General features: G+C 36.4%; 1 protein-coding gene across 2 annotated transcripts; it reads left to right on the top strand.

Annotated features, from left to right (window-relative positions):
* Nucleotides 1-8,039: 8,039 nt before the first annotated feature.
* LOC121330412 (homeobox protein orthopedia B-like) lies at nt 8,040-14,573 on the top strand. 2 transcript variants are annotated; one of them, XM_041277034.1, is made up of 3 exons: nt 8,040-8,180; nt 8,804-9,204; nt 13,532-14,573. In XM_041277034.1, exons 1-3 carry the CDS (start codon nt 8,144-8,146, stop codon nt 14,042-14,044), a joined length of 951 nt encoding a protein of 316 aa, XP_041132968.1. In that variant the 5' UTR covers nt 8,040-8,143; the 3' UTR covers nt 14,045-14,573. The 2 variants fall into 2 exon arrangements, with proteins under 2 accessions (XP_041132968.1, XP_041132887.1); XM_041276953.1 differs by having other exon boundaries at nt 8,040-8,219.
* Nucleotides 14,574-22,446: the final 7,873 nt, after the last annotated feature.

The raw sequence follows: 22,446 nt of genomic DNA, 5'->3' as shown, positions 1-22,446 counted from the left end.
ACTTTCTCCAAATGTAACAACTATCGGCGTGACCAAATAGCTTGATTTTTGTTTCATCACTCCACAAAACCTTTGCCCAAAACTTGTCCATCATTCAAATGCTGTTTTGCAAACTAAACGATTTTCCTTGTGACTTTTTCCTAAGAGTGGCTTTTTCCTTGGCCTATGACCATTGAGCTCACCATGCAATACTCAACCTACAGTTGAAATGGAAACCCCAGCCCCACTTGCAGCCAGTTCACTTTGAATATCTTTGGCAGTCAATCTCAGATTATTATTAACCTTCCTCACAACTCTTCTACTTCTTGGTGAAAGATCCTTCTTTCTTCCAGACCGAGAGAGCGTTGGGACAGTACCACAAGTCTTGTACTTCTTGATAATAGAAACACTAGTTGAAATTTGGGATACTCAAATTCTTAGAAATCTTCTTGTATCCTTCTCCAGCTTTATGACAATAAATTATTTTCTGTCTAAGGTCTTCAGATAGCGCCTTACTTTTTCCCATATTAACTTATTGGTAATGACAGCAATCATCCTATGTCTAACCCTTTTATACTCTCCAAGAATGTTAACCTACAATCCAGCATTGCTAGACTTTTCTAGAATTAGGTTCTGCATTATCATATTGAAATTTCTAGCACCTTATAGATAATACTATCATAGCATCAAAGGGTATGAATACTTTAGCATTAGCATTTTTGAAGTTTTGCTAATAAAACTACTGAAATAAATAATTGCAGACATCTATTTCTTGTAACTTTTTTTCCTCATCCACAAAAGCAAAACTTTTGCTACAAAAGATTTTTCCAGTAAATGTTTGTTTTCGAGAAACTTCTAGAAATTATAAATTTCCATTGGGGTATGTAAACTTTTGACTACAATTGTATAGATAAGGTTTAATTGTAAATGTGCCAACTAACCTCAAATAAATCAACTTAACCAAAAGATACAAGCATACCTACGTGCAGGCTGAAGGAAGTGCATGGCACTGACCTGAGTATTGCATTGAAATAAAATAAGAAGTGTGCAGCGAGATATGCACCCCTGCGTTCCACAATAAACGCACAGCATGTTTGGTGGAAGTGTAGCTTTCAAGTTTGATCTGTTGATTGGGCTTATTGTCTGACAGGTGAGATCTTTTGTGAAATGAACTGGTAGCATGCCTTGTTTACCAGCAAGAAGCTAACAAACATTCATACTGTCTTCATCATAAATAACTGTCCTGAAAAACACCAACTAAAACCTGCTCTGGTAACCGCATTAACATTCACTGGAAAATAAACAACGACTTAATTTACAGTAAAATCAATATACAATATAGGTTTGATAAGGAAGAACGCAGTATGTGTTATATCTCTATGGACAACTATTCCTTAATCAGGCTAAATGTAGCCTTATAGGTAACTAGCTGAAGTACCCGGCGTTGCCGGGGAAATTCAATATTGCAATATTTCGTGCATGACAAATTGAGGAACGGTAGCCTTATGGTTACCTATAAGTTACCGATCTTGGGTGAGCGTCGGACCCCTTTTTTAACTTTTTTTTTTTTTTTTTTTGAATTTGTGTTCTTTTTATTTATTTAGGTTTTGTGGGTTTCTTTAATTTGAGATACATGGCTACCGTAGTGATCCAGCAATGTGGTTACTAAATAATGTACCCCGGGGTTCACAATTGTGGATCCAAACATAGTCTTCGACCTTCTCCTGGATGAAAGAGGAGGCCATGCAAAGTTTGGTTGCACTGTCTCCTTCAGGGTCCGAATGCATAAACGAACAGGCAGACAAACAAATTCACTTCTTTATATATTAAGATAATACTAATACTCAGAATAAGAATTGTATTAGCATAATTCCAATGCTGCGATTCAGCCAACACTTGTCTTGTGCTTACTATATGAAAGCTTGTGACACCGAACTGCAAGGAAGTCGATACTGCGAAGTTAAACATTATCAAGCATGAATAAAACGTCAACAATGTCATATTAGCTTATGTTTTTAACAACATATAATATAACCAATACAACCACATAGGCTAATAACCCTATTTCAGTCATTTCAAATAAATATATAAAAATGCATGATGTTGAAACATGTATTTACCACAGCTATATCTGATCGCGACAAAAAGGGCTGTAACGTGTTAATAAGGGTTTTGCTCTAAAAATAATTATGATTCAAAACGTCCTAGACATAAGTTATTATAAAATAGTCTTTGATGTGTACACAAGCTGTGTTCTCTTTCCTCACCATGGCCTATGCAATTTATAACCCATGCTTTTGTGCTAGTAGAGTTTGAGTTAGATATGATTTAATCCTTTATCTTATAGATTTCTGTAATTGTCGTATTCAACCCTAAGTCTCATTACCACCTTTTTAATGAGACCCCGTTAGTCCGTGACATAGAACCGCTCCATCTCATTAAGGAAATCGCTCTTCAATGCTGATTATTTTATTTGGAACCATAATTATATTTCTTTCGGATAAATCACGGTTTAATCGAGTCCACACGGAGGGCAGCACTACTAATTAAAGCATGAGATGCGACGTCGGGTGCTATCCTGGATTTCTGGCCGGAGGAGAACGCGCCCGAGGAGGCTTGAGCTGGCCATGGCGCGCCGCTTTCCCTTTCTTCCCGGGGGCTCACACACAACAGCTTATTACTTCTAATTCTCCAACTGTCACCAAATCACCTGCACGAAACAAGAATCTAATTTGTTAAGCTGGCATTTCTGCAGATGGAAGATCGATTTTTTCTTTAGATTTCTCTAATTGAGTGAATATAGACGCCCGTGAATTAGATTCACTTGTGGGCTTGAAAAAAAAAAGTCAACAAAAATCATCCTTGTAAAATAAGCCATATTGCCCCAAAATAATAAAGAGATGCGGATCGAAGGGTCCAGATTGAGCGGCAGTGATATTCATAAACTAATTGGCTTATTTGTTTTTAAAGCCATGCGTTTGGACGAATTTTGAATACTAAAGAGAAGGGGGGGGGGGGGGGGGGGGGGGGGGGGGGGGGGGGGGGGACAAGAGAAAAGGAACGAGAGATGGTTGATCTTTGAAATTGCTTACAGAATTGCATTTGTTTTTCCTGTGATCTTATTAAAAATCACTCCTCATCTCCAGAATGCGTGAAAATATTTACTTTCCACTCAGATACACAACATTAGCTTGTTTGGGGCGAATTTGTTTGTTTGTCTATTTGTATTTATTTTGCTGATAAGATTGATGTGGTCGGATTAACAGTATATCTGCTTAGAAAGAGATGTGATGGGGTTTTTGTTTCCATTCCCTGCCCCAATTATACTCTTTTCCAGCGATCATTTCCATTGTGCAAAGTGAAATCAAAGTGTTATTTCCATCCATCAGACTAACCTGGGGTTATTTGGATCACGATTATAAAAACGGCTTTAAAACATGTTATTATCATGTTATAAAAAAGATCATATTTATGAAAATACATGTTCTACATTTTTTTTTTTGTATTTTAAAATATTGCTGTTATTCATTCTATTAAAACGCGACCAGACTTGAAGGAAATGTATATATTAATCAAGCACAGCACAATCTACATATATATTGCTTTTTAATCGCAATGGGAAACATACAGTTAATTTCTCCAGGAAATATGATATGAGTAGTCAGGAAAATCCATAATATACTATATAATAGATGGTATAACTGACAATTTTATGTATATGCATGGTGGAATCTAATATATATATATATATATATATACTATTTATTTAACAATATATATCACAAAATCATATATTTATAAAACAGTATTATCACAAAATCAATTCAGATCCATAAGGTGAACAAAACAATACATGAAATACACAGACATACAAACACACTACACACTCCTCCAATTCACACAACAGCACACAACACACACACACCAGGCTTCTTCAAACATTGCTACATTATGCATTGCTTTATAGATATTAAAATCCACATTTAGAAAATAAAGGACCATAAGATAATAATTTAAAGACGTGCTTTGTGACGAAAATCTTATTGCGCACAAATCAAGATATTATAGAAATATATCTCCCATGCTAATAGCATTGAGTCTCATTTAAACTGTATTTAGTCTTGTTGATGTGCGCTCAGAGGAGCCAGGCTTGGCACGGTGTGTTGTTGTTTTCAATTTAAAGCAGCCATTCAAAATTGCCGCTGAAAATAACTAAAGGACAAGTTATTATCGATGACATATCATAAAATGACCACAACAAGCGGTAGTTTTAACTTATTTAATAACAAAAAATCAGTCAACATAATTTACTTATCTAATCATATTAACTTAAAGTGCAAAACAACCTATTTTTTAAATATGTACCTACTTGTATTTATTCTTCAACGGAAAAGTAACCCTCGCCCCAATCACAGGCTTGTCTAAATGAAATGAAATTAAAATAGATTCTTCTCAGCAGGCAATAAAATAAAATGTGAGATCGTCAGTCAGCGGAAGACACTGAAGAGTAAATAAGAAAATACCAAACCGAACACCCGGGTATGAATGCAGGCAGTGCTGTGGATTTGGTTATAATATTCACATATCAGTCCACAGATACATGCAAGCGATTTAAAAAGAAAAATGATTCTGAATATAACGTGTCTGAACTGTAATGCAGGCAATTCGTATACAGCAACACTGTAAGATTGAGGACAAAAGTACCCGCAATGCCATTTGTGCAAATTAATTTGTTTTAGTAGGCTATTTTCTGACAAAGGTCGCAGGTAAATAATAATAATAATAATAATAATAATAATAATAATAATAATAATAATAATAATAATAATAATAACTCGTTATTGTAAAACACACAAATACAGTATTTGAAACTGAGTTTCATTGCAAACATCAATGCAATGATATAAACGCTATAATGGTATAACATTTTGCAGGACTGAAAAAAAAAAGTCTCAGGGCAAATGCATATAATAAAATGGTTTGCTTTATTTCGCGTCGCCCAAATAACGCTTGAAATCCCAATGCTTAGTAGGTATTGGTGTGCAGAAATTCAATCTATATATTTTATAAGAAGTAAACGGACTAAATAAATTGTATTAGAGGCGGACAGTATGTTTTCGACTTTCCTTTGTTCCAGTTCTACCTGTGTGCAACAATCTAAACCCTATTTATTAGGGAAATATCACTTGATCCGGCATAGAAAATCCTTTACTGGGCTTTTCAGTGCGTTGCAGAGATGTTGCATGGCGGCAGTGCTGGCATGAGATGAACTGCTTCAAATAAAGCAACAGTATCACTATATATTGGATTAAAATATTACATTAACAAATACACGAATAATAATAATAATAATAATAATAATAATAATAATAATAATAATAATAATAATAATAATAATAATAATAACACATTGTATTTTATGTTATCATTACAGTTTAAACGCAAATAATGATATGCATAGCATTTGTCATAAGCACAAACAACTACACTTAAGCCCCCTCACAGAGTAGCGTTGTTAGCCGGTTAAATATGGTGTGTGGCTTCAGAGGGAATGATTCAGTTTGTTTATACAGCTATAAAAACCATGAGCAATTGAAAAGTCATAAAATGAAGCGCGCTATCAATCTCGCCGCAATGGCGTCGTTCTGCGCCAGCGGCAAACACTAAACAATGTCATGACTTCATATTATTGTTATTGTTCTGCTTCGCTTTCATGTTGGCTTACATTCGGAGCCGCTATTAGATAAACATACAGTATACAGATATGCAACAAAGGATAACATTAAAAATTAACGCATATTTATAAACCGACATATATTCTACATATATATATATATATATATATATATATATATATATATATATATATATATATATATATATATATTATATATTAACCACGCTGTACTTTTTCTCGTAAATGCCCATTTAACTGAGTTTATAGCTTTTGTACCAATATAAATATCCATGCATTACCTTAACTAGCCTATATGAAAAAAGAACCGCAACTAGCTTATGAAACTAGCAATCAGCTTTTTAAAAACCTAATACTAGCAAACGAGGGCGAAATCGTAAGACCTGTTTACGTCTTTTTACACGGTCAGCCCGTTAGATCTCGCATTTGGTTTTCTTTGCAGCCTCCAACAATTCTTCCCGGGTTTAGGTCACATCCATAGTTCAAATTGGACGCATGGATTGGAAATATAGCTCAAAGTTGAATCCAGGATCTTTTTTTTTTTTTTTTTTTAATTAGACTATTGCTTTTTATTTTTATTTTTTTTACAATCAGTCCCATGTATGTGTTTTTTTTTTTGTCACGTATGTACAGTGACAATAGCGGATCGGCCCTCAGGGATGACCTAAGGTTTGCGCTCCGGTTCCAGAAGCGCCAATGGTACCATAGTATATTGACCATATTGCCCCCCCCCCCCCCCCCCCCCCCCCCCCCACCCCCACGACAAAAATACACATAGAACCAACGTAACCTAGGACAAAGGAAGAAAAAAGCACAATAAATGGCAAAGTTCTCGCTCGGACGCTTCCTTTGTGAGATTCTAAAGCCATTATTCAACCCGAAATGCAAAGGGCTTTTGTAAACCTTCTCTCGTGCATCTGCCAAAAGCGTTTTAATTCTGTGTGTGCGTGTGTGTGTGTGTGTGTGTGTGTGTGTGTGTGTGTGTGCGTGTGTGTGTGTGTGCAAGAGTCAACGTGTTACTTGACAATTAGGTTATTTGTACAGATTATTTACTTCACACTTTAAAGTAATCCCCTTTCTGGGCTATGTTTATACACAATAAATAATCTTAATTGAGTCAATTTTGATAATAAAAAAAAAATCAATACCGTTAGTTAAAACAATAGGCCAGTAATCGCGGTTCAGTTCCGGGTATTTATTTTCTTCGAAAGCCGTCCTAATGTATACTATGCGTCCCTATAGTGGACATTCTGTCTGCTGTTTTTAAAATAAAGAAATAAACGAAAGCATGCGAACGGCAAGTTCAAGCAGAACAGTGTTTCCACTGAATATTGCTCTTAATTTCCTCAGATATCATTTACAATAAGAACTTCCCGGCTTGACAGCCAAGTCTAAACACTAGTAAATTAGTACAAATTTATACTGATTTTACTCTAATAATCGTAATAAAAGCTTATAGATTTGGCACTAATTACATAAATGCCTAATGATCTTGAAAATGACTCTGGTTAGAAATATATTACTAATCTAAACTTTGTTGTTGGCTGCCTTTGAGAAAGCAAAGCATTAGAGATGGTTCACTTCGCGTTGGAAGGCACTTAAAATTGTGGCGAGAGGGGAATTCTGAGGAAATCTGGAAAACAACAAGAATTCGTTTTGGAGGTTTAAAATGAACTGTGTACGAATGATTGTGTTATGCATGGTGTTATACACCCGGGTTCATTCGTTACTTTCTCCTTATTTTAAATTATGTTTTTGTAAGCTGTTTATCAAATATATAGGCTGCACACCTCATCGAAATAAAATAAATAAAACGTTAGTCATTGTCATTTGCACTTGATGAAATCTATACCTCAGCCAACCATATAGCCCATTATCAGTATTTTTATGAAGAAAAAAAAAAAAAACATACTCTAGTGTAAACGCATTTGTAATATAATGGTCAGAGTATAGTGATTTCATCCTTATCTGGAATTGTCTAATAAGTTAGGCAAAGCATATCTGTGGTGAAAACAGGGCCCCACTTAAGGACATTAATATCTCAAATAATGTGTATTTGAACAAATATTCTAGATATACTGCGTTTATTAAGGTTGGTTTGTAGTGATTATACAAATGAGACCAGGTCGTTTTAAAAGGTATAATTTGAGGTTGAAAGCTAATAAATGAGATTTTGAAATGAGGTGAAATAGAATTGTAAATGTATCCTGGATGTCGATGCGAGTGGCTGGCCTGTGAGACTCGTAGCGCTGACATTTTCAGCCTCCATTCTGATTGGTTCTCATTTGGAGACGCTCGCGGGTTCATTCACTATTAAGCACCTCCCCGTTCCTCTAAAGGACATTATAATGCAAGAGACCTCATTTTTAAGCACAAACCGAATTTTCTTTCATTTAGGCTATATATTTTTTAAATAGTTTAAAGTCGTAGAATTTTTTTGGAAAGCATTTCACCCTGGAGCGGTGCGCAATGCTATCCCACTCCGACCTCCTGGATGCTCGCCTCGGTGAGTTATCATCGCCAAACTCCGGGCTTCAACTCTACTGTAAGCTGGAGGAACTTCTAATCTAACACAATCGAGCAGTGAAATTGTCAATTTGTTCCTTATTTTATTTTAATATGATCTAAATGAGCTAATTCTCTCTAAAAGCAATTATTTTTTGTATTAGATTATAATTTGATTTGCATCGTTTTCAGACATGTAAATGTGATCAGTGGGCTGCTCTTTAAAGATCAAATGTCTGTGATATTATTTTTTTTTTAAATAATAAGATAATAATAACAATAATAATTTGATGAACGAAAAAAGGAACAACTGAGGTTATTTATCACGTAATCAGTAGTGAAAATGCAGTATATAGATATATGTTGCACAAATATGTATTTTAACAAATGGAAGTTTGTGTATTCTTCACTCAGATAGATAGATATTGTAATTATCAAATGTCCAGGATTAAAGTATATAGTTTTTGCTGTCGTATATAGTTACATTGTATTTAATTTTTCAACTAAAAAATGCTGCCTCTAAATCTTTATTTTTTAATACACAGGAAATACGAGGAAGTGTGTGTTTGATTGTTGCTTGGCATTCCTGAGTATTAAATGGTTCGTGTTCATTTTTTTGTACAGGGATGAAAGATGCCGCGGCGGAGCTCCTGGGTCATAGGGAGGCTTTGAAGTGCAGGCTGGGAGCAGGGGGATCGGATACCGGGCATCCTGGCGATATAGCCCCGGGCTCGGACAATGTAGAAGGGGCGACACTGCTCCCTGGGGAGGACATCAACAATGCTGGATCCAATCCCTCCGCCGTCCAGGTCAGCACAAAAGACCAGGACAAGCAGCAACAGCAACAGAACCAGAACCAGTCTGGTGGACAGACAAGCCAGCAGAAACAGAAGCGGCACCGGACCCGCTTTACTCCGGCCCAGCTTAACGAACTGGAGAGGAGCTTCGCTAAAACCCACTATCCAGACATCTTCATGAGAGAAGAGCTGGCGCTGAGGATCGGTCTAACAGAGTCCCGCGTCCAGGTAACGCCACTTTTCAGAGACTTCGGCCAGCGTACCTGTCTTAAAAAATATTATAATATATCGCCACTGCCTCTCATTATCGTGCAAAGTCTTGTACAATATATAACTTGTATATTCTTCCATGAAAACTCACTTAGTGCAAAACAAACCAATTTAACATCCATTGTAGGCTACTATTGAACTATATAAAAAATAAAATACTCACATTTTTTTCTTTTTTTATGCATACCAAGGTGTTCTTTTAAAAATAAAAAAATGAAAACTGTGAACTCTTAGATATTGACGAAAAGTCTACACCTGTGAAAGCAGCTAATAATAATGAAGTAGGCTAAGTGCAGTAGTCATTATGTTTTATATATAACGCTGTTGTGTTGACATGATTTAAACTGGACGCTATAGAAACAGTACGAGTGCAGTGCCCTTTCTTTGCCGTTATCAATGTCAAGTCAAAAACCAGTACATGTATTTCAATGCACAATAACTTAGGAATATTTCACCTCTCATGGGGTGTGTCCCAAAACGGGTTGAAACACCGAACACAGTCGGAGCGAGCATGAACCGTTTAAACTCATTCGAATTGGGAAAGTCAAGGCCTTGCATTTGAGGCTTCGTAAATGATCACAATTAAAACAAATATCGAAGACATCGAACTTCTGAAATATGAAAGTGTGGCCTATAGCGTGTACTGATAGCGTGGGTTGCAGAGCGCAATGTCAGGTCGCATGCGCTGTTATTGATAATACATTACTTCTGTTAAAAGCACTAGTCTGTATCAAGGTATTTTAAATGTAAAACGAGTCAAGAAATTAATTCAAGCTATAGATTCAAATACAAAAGATGCGCTTTTGATTTAGTTGTATTTGTTTTAGCACGACTTCACTGAACGATGTGGATTATGCCAAAGCACTGTGCTTGGTGTTGAATCTGTAATGATATGGAACGCACGCTTTGTACCGTCCAATACATTGTTTCGCTAAAAGATTATTTATTTATTTATTTATTTATTTTGTGTTGTTATTATTTTAGTTTTGAATAATTGTAAATTAATGAACTGCTTTTCCTAATACAAGTTCATGATGTTATTTCTGCAGGACTTATCGATTGAATTCTTATGAGGCATGCATGTTTAAGGACTCACATAGCTGGAAGTATACGGCTATAATATTTTTCGTTAAATATATATGTTTGTGTGTGTGTGTGTGTGTGTGTGTGTGTGTGTGTGTGTGTGTGTGTGTGTGTGTGTGATGTGTGTATTTGGATGCGTGTTTAAAAGAGAAAAAAAACACATAGCCTTCCTACTTTTACGTTCTTCCTTAATGTTGCGTAGAATTATATTTGAAATGGTATTTTAATATTAGACATGGACCTATACGCCTTTCATTATTATTATCTGAGAAACATTTATAGACGTTAAACACACATGCACTGTGTTTATCAAAACCTGGCACCATGCACTGTGTTTATCAAAACCTGGCAGGTTTATTATATAAGGTATAACTTTTATATATATATATATATATATATATTATATATATATATATATATATATATATATATATATATATTATATGATATCAATTTAAACTATAGAAAGTTATAATCATTTGTTAACAGAATAGAAAGCAGAATGCAGTTTCATTAGTGCATTATTGGTTCAGTCAAACATCCTTAATCTATAATCATTTTATAATTTAGTTTAACATTTAAAAAATACTGCGAAATAAAATTACAAATATTACATTTTCTGTGGAATATTTTCATATAAATTGACACCCCTGCCCCGCTCCCGTGAAAAAAAAAAGGTTAATTCTAAAAATAAATAAATAAATAAATAACTAGATCAAGTGAAGCGAAAATACTTGGGAATAAATGAAGCCAATTTTACTGCGTAATCTTTGGCATCTCCCCCATTAGCCGTAGACGGCTCTTCTGCTCGTTATTTAAATTATAATGTTCCATATAGCTAATTGATGTGCTATATTGTATTAAAAATGGTCCTAAATTAGCTCATGCAATTGTACCATTTTTAGATGGGAAAAACCCAAATTAAAACTGAAATACATGTCACAAGGTTTTTTTTTTTCTTTCCCTCTATGTATTTAGTCTCATGGTGTAATAAAAACGTTTCTTAATCCATTATTAGCAACCAATTTCAGAATAATTTATAACAGGGGATGGCTTATTAACTAGCGATGTGAAAATCATGCAAATTACGCGATGGTATGCAATATAATAAGCATAATCATTAGTCTCTAGCACGGATTAATTAACTTCCAATAGTTTATTTACATAAAAACCAAATAAGCGACATAACTGCCGCACAGCGATGGTTCTGAAATGCTATGTTACAGCAGCAGACAGACACAGCTCCGTGTTACAGTTCGGTGGCTATAGGACTGCGGTGAGCTTCGGAATGATTCCGTCACCTGCCGCGTCTTAATGTGGGCACGTTCAGGGTATATTCTGCTTCTTTAATGGAATGAGAAATTGCATTTTTTTCCCCTCAGAGCTCTATTAAAGTGTAATGAATTTGGTGTGGATTTCACGGCTGGCTGCTCGCAATGAACCACATATTTGAGTTTTAATACGGAGCTCCGGATTTCTTACCATATCCTTCACATTAATCATCGACAGGATTTCACTGAGATCTTTATTTACCTCACAAAAGACCCCCTCATAAATGTAACACGTCTTATAGTTTACAGCCTGAATCCGGCCAAACTAACGTTTATATCGGCTTTAAAAACCAATGAAAGTGGGAAGTGTGCATTACACAAAAAGGGTAAACAATACCCTTATAAAATATATTTTGTAATATCCTTATACACACACACAATATTTTAAAAATTGTGCATATATATATATATATATATAATATACAATACACTGTAAAAAAAACAAAACAAAAAAAACAACTTGTTTTTACAATTAAAAAAACTGGCAGCTGGGTTGCCAGTAATATTATGTATAAAAAATTGATCTATCAGTCACTATTTTAATTCTTAGCTACATTTGAAAGCCACGATTTATACGCTGTATTTGAATATTATACAATTACATACCGCCTCAGACATGCTTCAGATTTATTATCCCTTGTTATATTCCTTAATTAATGCAGATTTTCTTTTTTACTTATATCAGATGAGAATTCTATAATAAAATGAATAGCTGATTATTGCCAGTGAAAATCTATTTAACCAAACAGATCAATAAATATATATGTATTTAAGAATTATGTAAGTATTGTACACTAACGCGAGTGTTAAAAAAAAATCCTACTTATGCGACGTTTGTTAATGTTTGACAACGACTATTAATCTGTAGTCAGCAGTTTTGCATTTAAATTGCATCTACAAAATCGGTTTTATAATTAGTCTCGCATTCCCTTAAACGTATCTACTTATCTACTCAGCTAATACTCTGTTCATATTTGACTAAAACAACATATTTTCTTATTGATAGAAACATAAACATGTATCTTTTAAATAGTACACATCCACATATACATGTTGCCATATAAGTTACAATTAATCTAAAAACGTTTAAATAATATTACCAATTGAACTATACATATATATATACATATAAATTCACAACCATTAAGGACAAGTGTCTGGTATACACTGCCGTTGAAATACATATTAACCATTAATGTTACCGGGCTGTACGTCCAGCAGTACCCGCATAAGACAATAGAAGCGGAAAACCGCGAGCCCCGAGCTAGAGTAGCCCTTGTGAATGGACCACACAATGTATGGTGTTACTTCTATGTTTTCTGATGCACCACAATTGCGATATTGTGTGCGTTTACTGAAGGAACGCATCAACGGCATTGCATTTCTTCTATTTCCAAACTATGTAGACCAGCTCGCATCTAAATATTTCTATGTGATCTTTCCACACACACACACACACACACACACACACACACACACACACACACACACACACACACACACACACACACACACACACACACACACACCGGCTGTGCACATCTCATATTACCACCTGTTACACAGATCATGTTTAATATAGCGTATACCTGTATATCTATATAAACATTAGCGTCTACCCGAGATTCCGTCCAAAGCTAATTAATTGAAACCCGTTTTTTTTTCAGCTGACCCTAGAAGCATTAATCACATTCTAGATGTTATTTTTCGTACCCAGAAATAAACCCTTTAAAAAATGTATTTATTATTATTTTTTAACCAATTTTATAACACTGGCACGAGATTTGGAATAAATGATGCTGCGAGTAGATAGTGCATGTTATCATCCCATTATAGTTACACCTTTTTTTTCTTCTTTTTTTTCCCAATAGGTTTGGTTTCAGAACCGACGCGCCAAGTGGAAGAAGCGCAAGAAGACCACTAACGTCTTCAGAGCCCCCGGTACCCTGCTCCCCACTCATGGCTTGACTCATCAGTTCAACTCAGCAGCAGCCGCCGCAGCCGCCATGGGCGACAGCCTCTGTTCCTTTCACGCCAATGACACCCGCTGGGCGGCGGCCGGAATGCCGGGCGTTTCTCAATTGCAACTCCCCCCCTCCCTGGGCCGGCAGCAGGCCATGGCTCAGTCGCTGTCCCAGTGCAGCCTTGGAGCTGGCCCCCCTCCCAACTCCATGGGCCTGTCCTCCAACGGGTCCGGGCTCCAGTCTCACCTTTACCAGCCCGGCTTTCCAGGCATGATGCCCGGCTCCCTGTCCGGCTCCGCTAATGTGACCGGTTCGCCCCAGCTTTGCAGCTCCCCGGAGAGTGACGTCTGGAGAGGGACGAGCATCGCATCCCTGCGCCGCAAGGCACTAGAGCACACAGTCTCAATGAGTTTCACTTAATAATAACGATCGCGGAGGCCCAATAAATGGCTTTGTTTGTTTTTTAAATCCCCACCATCTTATTAACACACCAGGAAGTATACTCAGTCACAAACTACACATGCACTAGGGGCAAAGAAACCTATGCCGTGGACTTTAAATATGATAATTGCAAACTTCTGTTTAATCCTGCTTAGAAAGACTAGTCAGTTTATTTTATACTTTTCCTTTTTATTCGGATTTCACTACAGTTACTTTGCAGGGCGTATTTCTGTATTTATTTATTTATTTAATTGTGTATTTATTTATTTGTTATCGCAGTGTGGAGCTATATGGAATTTTGATCAATACAACCATTAACTAAAGAACAAAACATGCACATTGAAGATATTCTTTTCGTATGAATTATATCATTTTTAATCTCTAAAATTAAAGGTTATTATATTTGATCTTGACTCCATATATTGTGAACATCAGATCCTGAAAATGCCACATGCACATGTATGCAAAGACAGGCTTGCACTTGTGTATTTAAAACATTGGGACTTTGTACAGCAAAATAATAACAATAATAATAATAATAATAATAATAATAATAATAATAATAATAATAATAATAATAATAATAATAATAATACAAAAAAAGAAACTCAATTAAAAAAAAAAAAAGCTTTGTCTGCATGTGCTGGCCAGAATACAATACTGGGAAAAGAAACTATTTATTAAAAATAAGAAACTTTAAAAACGTGTGAGATAGGATGTTTTGTGTAGATAAAGCATTCTTGGTACCTACCGGTCGACTTGTGATATGTTCTAAACTGTCTGTGCTTATTTATACTTATTAATACATGTTTGTTCTTATACTAAACATATAATTTGATTTCCTGAACAGGTTTATACCAATTAAATGTAAATGGATAAATACAATCATTTTCAGTATGTGATATTATGCATCCCTTTGTTTTTGCTTGCTGTTTGTTGTTATTTTAAAGCACCTGGCTTTTTGAAAATTCTTACTAATTAAAGCTTTGAAGGGAATGCTGGAAAGATTGAAATTAACTCAGCAGAACATTCTGATTATAGTTTTCATTTTTAAAGTGCAGTTACAATCATAACAGCATCATCGCGCAAACACACCTATGTACATACAAATAAAAACACATTGTGCAAACGGGTTATGAAATACATTAGATTTCATTACCATGTACATTAATCATACAGCTAATGCAATTTTGGAAAGAAAAACATGTTTGTATATTCCCGAGCAATTACTTACTGTCGTATTTATAGTTAATTCAAAGGAAACGGAACGAGGGGCATTATTAATATACAGCTTGACAATCTTTTACTTATATTTTTTTATAGTCAAATGATACATAAAACTAAATATGATATATATATTTATAATATTTATATATATTGGTTCCCTATATATATATTATCTATATATTAATATAAGTATATATATTTACATATATCTGTATACACACTACACACACACACACACACACACACACACACACAGTCATACTTGTATATAATTAATCAGCTCCCTAAAAACCCATCGGGTCCTGACGCACGGTAAATGCTGTCAAGTATCTCTCCTTTGTTGTCATTCCTGCAGACTTGCAAGAACCACTGCAAATAAATTGACACAACGTAGAGAACTGTCTGGTTATCTTTTGGAAGTCTCTTATAATTAATTTTACAGTTTTGAGAACAAGGTCATTGGCGTTTCTCGGTGTCAAAAACAAACCAAACGAGCCTCGCTCTCGTTTCTGTTGTCATTAAACATTTTTATGTGGCTTAACTATTACTATCACGAATGAATGAATTGCAATTAGTAGCATTGCATAGCGCCAAAACCAGAATACCTAACGAAAAGCTACTAGCTTATAGGAATTAAACAAGTATTCAAGATTCTAAAACAGTAAATAAAAAAATAATACAACTTAAAACAAACCACAACAATACTATGATCACTACTACTAACAATAACAATAATCTGGTCAGGAAAGACCTGGAAGGCATTTTTAATAATAACTGATTTATTTGAAATATGCATTGTGGTTTAGTTGTTTAATTTAGATGAATTTGAAGGGACTTTTCTAAATCCAAGCTGACATTTAAATTGTTGTCCACCTCGTTTTAACCATGCCAGTCTTTTCACCCATGCATCCCTTGTTGTTTCATCCTACTAATATTTTAAATCTCACCTTCTTAACAGCAGGGGTGTGCATTGGAAACATCTCAATGAAATTATGGAACTCATGGTGCTGCCTTGTGCCTGAATAATATTTAGCAAATATCATACAAAATACAGAAATAGTCTCATTACAAAATAATGAGCATGGTCATAATTAAACTGAAGCCTCTTTGATTGCTCAACAAACCAATCTGCTGTTCACCTTGAGCCCTTCCTTTCACCATACCACAGTGCTGCACTAAGAACCTTTTTCACAGTAATTATTTGAATAGTTTACACACACACACACACTGCCAGGCTGGTTAAAAGGAACAGATAACATTTGTTCAGATGAATGAATAATTTCTCAGTTGTGGTGGTGGAACCCGTTTGTTCTTTATTCTGCTTTACTTGTGTTGCTTCTGTCTGTCTCTCAGCTTTTCATTTTCACTGGCTCATTAATTAACAGCTCATCAAACTGACTCAATCCTGGTGGCTGTTTAGGGCAGGTGGTCTCTTCCTGGTGAATCCAGATGATTCTCTCATTCACTCCTATTGAAAATAACAACAGCTGTTCTGGAGTTTACTAGCTTCTAGTAAGAGCAAATTACTTCTTAGTTCTGTTATCCATTAAGAAGTATTTTATTCTACTTTTAATCACAGACAACTGGTAGAACATGACAATACAGTCGTTTGAAAGACAAAAATGTCACTCACACACACACACACACACACACACACACACACACACACACACACACAGACATACACATACACTAATTAACCAATTGATAGTCATATCTGGTATTTCAATACAATCTAAATTAATGTATGAGTTTTTTTTTATTGTTAGACTGAAATCTTTGCTTGATAGTAATAGAAGTAAATATTTGTCAAATGTTTTGGCTTGTAGTGGAGCAGTGTGTGTGCAGACCAGTGTAAGAAGATGTGTCCTTCATGGTTGCTTTATGCAGTGTTTCTCATGGAGCAGTGTGTGTGCAGACCAGTGTAAGAAGATGTGTCCTTCATGGTTGCTTTATGCAGTGTTTCTCATGGAGCAGTGTGTGTGCAGACCAGTATAAGAAGATGCGTCCTTCATGGTTGCTTTATGCAGTGTTTCTCATGGAGCAGTGTGTGTGCAGACCAGTGTAAGAAGATGTGTCCTTCATGGTTGCTTTATGCAGTGTTTCTCATGGAGCAGTGTGTGTGCAGACCAGTATAAGAAGATGTGTCCTTCATGGTTGCTTTATGCAGTGTTTCTCATGGAGCAGTGTGTGTGCAGACCAGTATAAGAAGATGCGTCCTTCATGGTTGCTTTATGCAGTGTTTCTCATGGAGCAGTGTGTGTGCAGACCAGTGTAAGAAGATGTGTCCTTCATGGTTGCTTTATGCAGTGTTTCTCATGGAGCAGTGTGTGTGCAGACCAGTATAAGAAGATGCGTCCTTCATGGTTGCTTTATGCAGTGTTTCTCATGGAGCAGTGTGTGTGCAGACCAGTGTAAGAAGATGTGTCCTTCATGGTTGCTTTATGCAGTGTTTCTCATGGAGCAGTGTGTGTGCAGACCAGTATAAGAAGATGTGTCCTTCATGGTTGCTTTATGCAATGTTTCTCATGGAGCAGTGTGTGTGCAGACCAGTATAAGAAGATGTGTCCTTCATGGTTGCTTTATGCAGTGTTTCTCATGGAGCAGTGTGTGTGCAGACCAGTGTAAGAAGATCTGTCCTTCATGGTTATTTTATGCAGTGTTTCTCATGGAGCAGTGCGTGTGCAGACCAGTATAAGATGATGTGTCCTTCATGGTTGCTTTATGCAGTGTTTCTCATGGAGCAGTGTGTGTGCAGACCAGTGTAAGAAGGTGTGTCCTTCATGGTTGCTTTATGCAATGTTTCTCATGGAGCAGTGTGTGTGCAGACCAGTGTAAGAAGGTGTGTCCTTCATGGTTGCTTTATGCAATGTTTCTCATGGAGCAGTGTGTGTGCAGACCAGTGTAAGAAGGTGTGTCCTTCATGGTTGCTTTATGCAATGTTTCTCATGGAGCAGTGTGTGTGCAGACCAGTATAAGAAGATGCGTCCTTCATGGTTGCTTTATGCAATGTTTCTCATGGAGCAGTGCGTGTGCAGACCAGTGTAAGAAGATGTGTCCTTCATGGTTGCTTTATGCAATGTTTCTCATGGAGCAGTGTGTGTGCAGACCAGTATAAGAAGATGCATCCTTCATGGTTGCTTTATGCAATGTTTCTCATGGAGCAGTGTGTGTGCAGACCAGTGTAAGAAGATGTGTCCTTCATGGTTGCTTTATGCAGTGTTTCTCATGGAGCAGTGTGTGTGCAGACCAGTATAAGAAGATGCGTCCTTCATGGTTGCTTTATGCAATGTTTCTCATGGAGCAGTGCGTGTGCAGACCAGTATAAGATGATGTGTCCTTCATGGTTGCTTTATGCAGTGTTTCTCATGGAGCAGTGTGTGTGTAGACCAGTATAAGAAGATCTGTCCTTCATGGTTACTTTATGCAGTGTTTCTCATGGAGCAGTGTGTGTGTAGACCAGTGTAAGAAGATGTGTCCTTCATGGTTGCTTTATGCAGTGTTTCTCATGGAGCAGTGTGTGTGCAGACCAGTATAAGATGATGGTTGTTTATGCAATGTTTCTCATGGAGCAGTGGTGTGCAGACCAGTATAAGATGATGTGTCCTTTATGCAGTGTTTCTCATGGAGCAGTGTGTGTGCCAGTATAAGAAGATCCCTTCATGGTTGCTTTATGCAGTGTTTCTCATGGAGCAGTGTGTGTGCAGACCAGTGTAAGAAGATGTGTCCTTCATGGTTGCTTTATGCAGTGTTTCTCCAGGGTGCACGTTTTTATTTTGGCAGTCTAATTCTTCAGACCGAACACACACACCCTAGTTTCATAGCTCTGTCTTATATCATGCATGTCACAGAGTCAGGTCCTTCAGTGATTGAATCCTCTAAGTAACCCATGTTACTCCACCATATCCTGGTACACCTGCACAGATCTCAACCTCACGCTCTCTCCATAACTGGGTGACACTCAACAGTTGCGCACAAGAACTGGCCATGTTACTTAAAGATGCAGTGCTCATTTAGTGATGGATCATTACTTATTACTTGATAAGTTACCATGCCAATGTATAAATGAAGGACCAAAGAGAAGATGACACAGGAAGGAAGCCGAAGGTTAATTATGATGTTTGGAATGGTTGGCATAGGGACACTTTTCACAGATGAGCAACCAAGAATGTGCCTTAAAGGGGCCAGCATCGAAGCCTACAAAGCTCACACATCACAACTTCAAACCAAACACATCACAACTACCTTTCCTGATGCATTATTCACATTATATCCTTTTCTTTTGACAGAAGAGATCACTTGCTTCAAGTTAAGCACTGTCCAAAACTCATTACCTCAGTTTAAGGCAATCTTATATTTGTGTGCACTTGAATAGATGCTGAAGGGAAACATAACTGCCCAATTACTTCTTTGACTATAGATAAAGCATATAAGAGGAATGATCAGTAAGGAGAAAATGGGGAGTGGGTGGGGGTTGCACCCAATAGAGATCCGTGCCAGTGGCTTCGCAGGCTACTGCAGCACCTTGTGATTTAAGCCTAGGGGACACTAGAAAATGCAGAATAAAACATATTGCTTGTACAATATTGACTTTACTTTTATGAGATGCATCATTCTGCAATAGAAAAACAATTACAATGAATTTCTGGATGATTGACTATGGTGTGGTTTCCTGTTGGTGCTTATAAAATTTGTCTTAAAAAAGCTATTTTGTTAACAAACAGATGAAAACCTACAGTCTCTCAAATACGTACAAGTTGGTTTCCCTGCCATTATTGTTCTGAGAAAAAATGCTTTCTCAAGGAACCTCAACAGTCACATGATTTTCTTCTGTTCTGTCATTGGACCAGTCTCATCCTGTATAGATGCTGTATAGCTTAAGTGGATAGAAGAAGGAACTGAAACACCATTGCCTGCTGGGATAGAGAAGTCAATTAAGGGGGGTTATAGGGATCAATTAGAGAGGTGGTTGTCATGGCTGCTTTAGAATATCAGCCAGGCTTCTAATAATAAGGAGGAACACAAAATAATCTTGCTTGGCAGAAAGAAGGGGGCAGTCTTGACTGTGAGATTAATATATTAGACAGTAAGCGTTGGGCATTTGCACGCCTGACGATTACACTGCCAGTCAAACAACAATGTATGACACATCAAGAGAGATATTCACCACGGAAGGATAAGAAACAAAACAAAACTGAAGCCAGCAAGCATGATTTCCAGCCACCAAAAATATGAATCCATTCCTCTGTAGGATAGAGCAGCTGAGATGATGTCTGGTACCCAATTTTACAGCTGGCTGGGATTTGCTAAGAGGTCAAGTGTCACCTTGATCTCTGTAACTCCCGAATCACTCAGGGACTTGAGAGTTTTCTAGTGTTTTAACTTTAACAGTAAACAGCATATACGATGACTCCTTACTCTCCTTGTCAACACTTCCTACAGAGTGCTCAGTAATGGACAGCGAGTTAAACTGCTCTTCATTTTTCCAAAGATAGGTAGGTAATAGATTTTAAGTAGCAATATAATAAAATACCTTTTCTCCCTTAGTTAACATTTAAACGATTAGGGTGATTAAACCACAACCATCTGATTAATATTGTAAGCCTACCCATTGAGATAGCCAGTTTATACCAGGCTTGCATTTGACTGAAACCACTCAGCAGATGAAGACAGTTGCTCAACAGAAGTTCAGCTCATATCTTGTGCTTAAAAAGGAACTATGTATATGGCATCATTAAAAAAGTTCCTAGACCACAAGGTATGGACAGATATATTTGTATCACTTAAATGGGCAAAACAATAGCATCTCTAATTGAAACTATACATACTTTCAATGTTATTTGTTTGTCAGTAAAAAAAAAAAAAATGCAAAAAGAAAAAATAGTCAGTTCCCCATAAAAACAAAGCAATCTACAACTCCCAGTCAGACTCTGATTCAAAGCTATCAGCCCTTATGATGCAGGTCTTAAATGCATCTGGATATATAATGGAAAAAGTGGAACCCCCAATGCAGAAACATGTGGGAGCTGTACTTGATGAACAAGACAACTTATTCCCAATCCAACACAACAAGGTCTAAGAATGCTGTTCTTAGCAGAGACCCCTGCAAGCCAGACCTTTTCCAGTCGGACAGTATTGAAATAAAGAGATAGCTAATTATCACATGTAAGTAAAGAATGTACCTCAGACGACCTACAGCACGGAACCTCAGAGAGACAGGGCATAAAGCTTCTAGTTCTCAGCATCAAGACAGGCATGCATTATAGCTTTACAAGCCTAGTTTTAACCTGGCAGATTTGTGCTGCTACTTTAGAAGATGCCGTTCTGTTAAATTAAATGCAATTAAATGATTACCAGCATCACTAAAATTCAATTGTCAGAAAAAAGTATTTAGACAATTTTGGGAATACTTAGCTTAATTAAATTTCCCATGATGCAACAGGTCTGCAGTGCGTCGACAATGATATAGTAGTTGCCTAGTAATACTACCACAATTGCCTATTCATTACAGTTTGATAACCCTGTAATTAACCCTATAATTAAACCACTGCTTCCAATCAGCTTTTCAGTCAAATATGCAATTTCAATAGCTAATTCTGTAGGTATCGGTGGCTTACATCTGCTTGGCAAGTTCTTCCTGGTTTCCAATGGTAACGCAGGCAGCAGTGCATCACAGCATTACCAATGTGATATTGAGGCAAAGTGGTTTGCAGTGTGCAGGAGTGAAGTATGGGGTACCATGTGTAAAAAAAAACCAAAAAACACATTCATCTTTTAATGTCTTTTTTTCCAGGTTTAACTTAAATCTTTTATTTATTTATTACCAGATTTTACTTAAATCTTGTATTTTTACCCCAGATTTATAAATATTGTGAAAATAAATAAATCTTTTTTTAAATGTGTACATTCAGATATAATCTATAAATCTAGTTACAAGATTTAACATTTAGCTAATTATTTAACTGGCCAGCTAAATCTGGAGTTTGTATGCAAATGAGTTCCACCAGCTTTGTGCTTTCAAATGATTTGATTGGCTAATTGAGAAATATGCAAATTCCAACATCACAAGAGCCAATCCAATTGTGTGAAAGCACAAAGCGGGCATACAAACTCGAGATTTAGCTGGCCAGTTAAATATTTAGCTAATGTTAAAT

Source organism: Polyodon spathula, chromosome 1 (assembly GCF_017654505.1).
Source record: "Polyodon spathula isolate WHYD16114869_AA chromosome 1, ASM1765450v1, whole genome shotgun sequence".
NCBI lineage: Eukaryota > Metazoa > Chordata > Actinopteri > Acipenseriformes > Polyodontidae > Polyodon > Polyodon spathula.
Note: the sequence above shows the minus strand (reverse complement) of the source record. Positions and strands in the feature narration are given on the sequence as shown.

Coding starts and splice junctions, on each gene's coding strand:
- LOC121330412 (XM_041276953.1), top strand. CDS start 8,144: ATGCTATCCCACTCCGACCTCCTGGATGCTCGCCTCGGTGAGTTATCA. Junction 8,220..8,803: donor CTCCGGGCTTCAACTCTACT/GTAAGCTGGAGG, acceptor TTTTTTGTACAG/GGATGAAAGATGCCGCGGCG. Junction 9,205..13,531: donor TAACAGAGTCCCGCGTCCAG/GTAACGCCACTT, acceptor TTTTCCCAATAG/GTTTGGTTTCAGAACCGACG.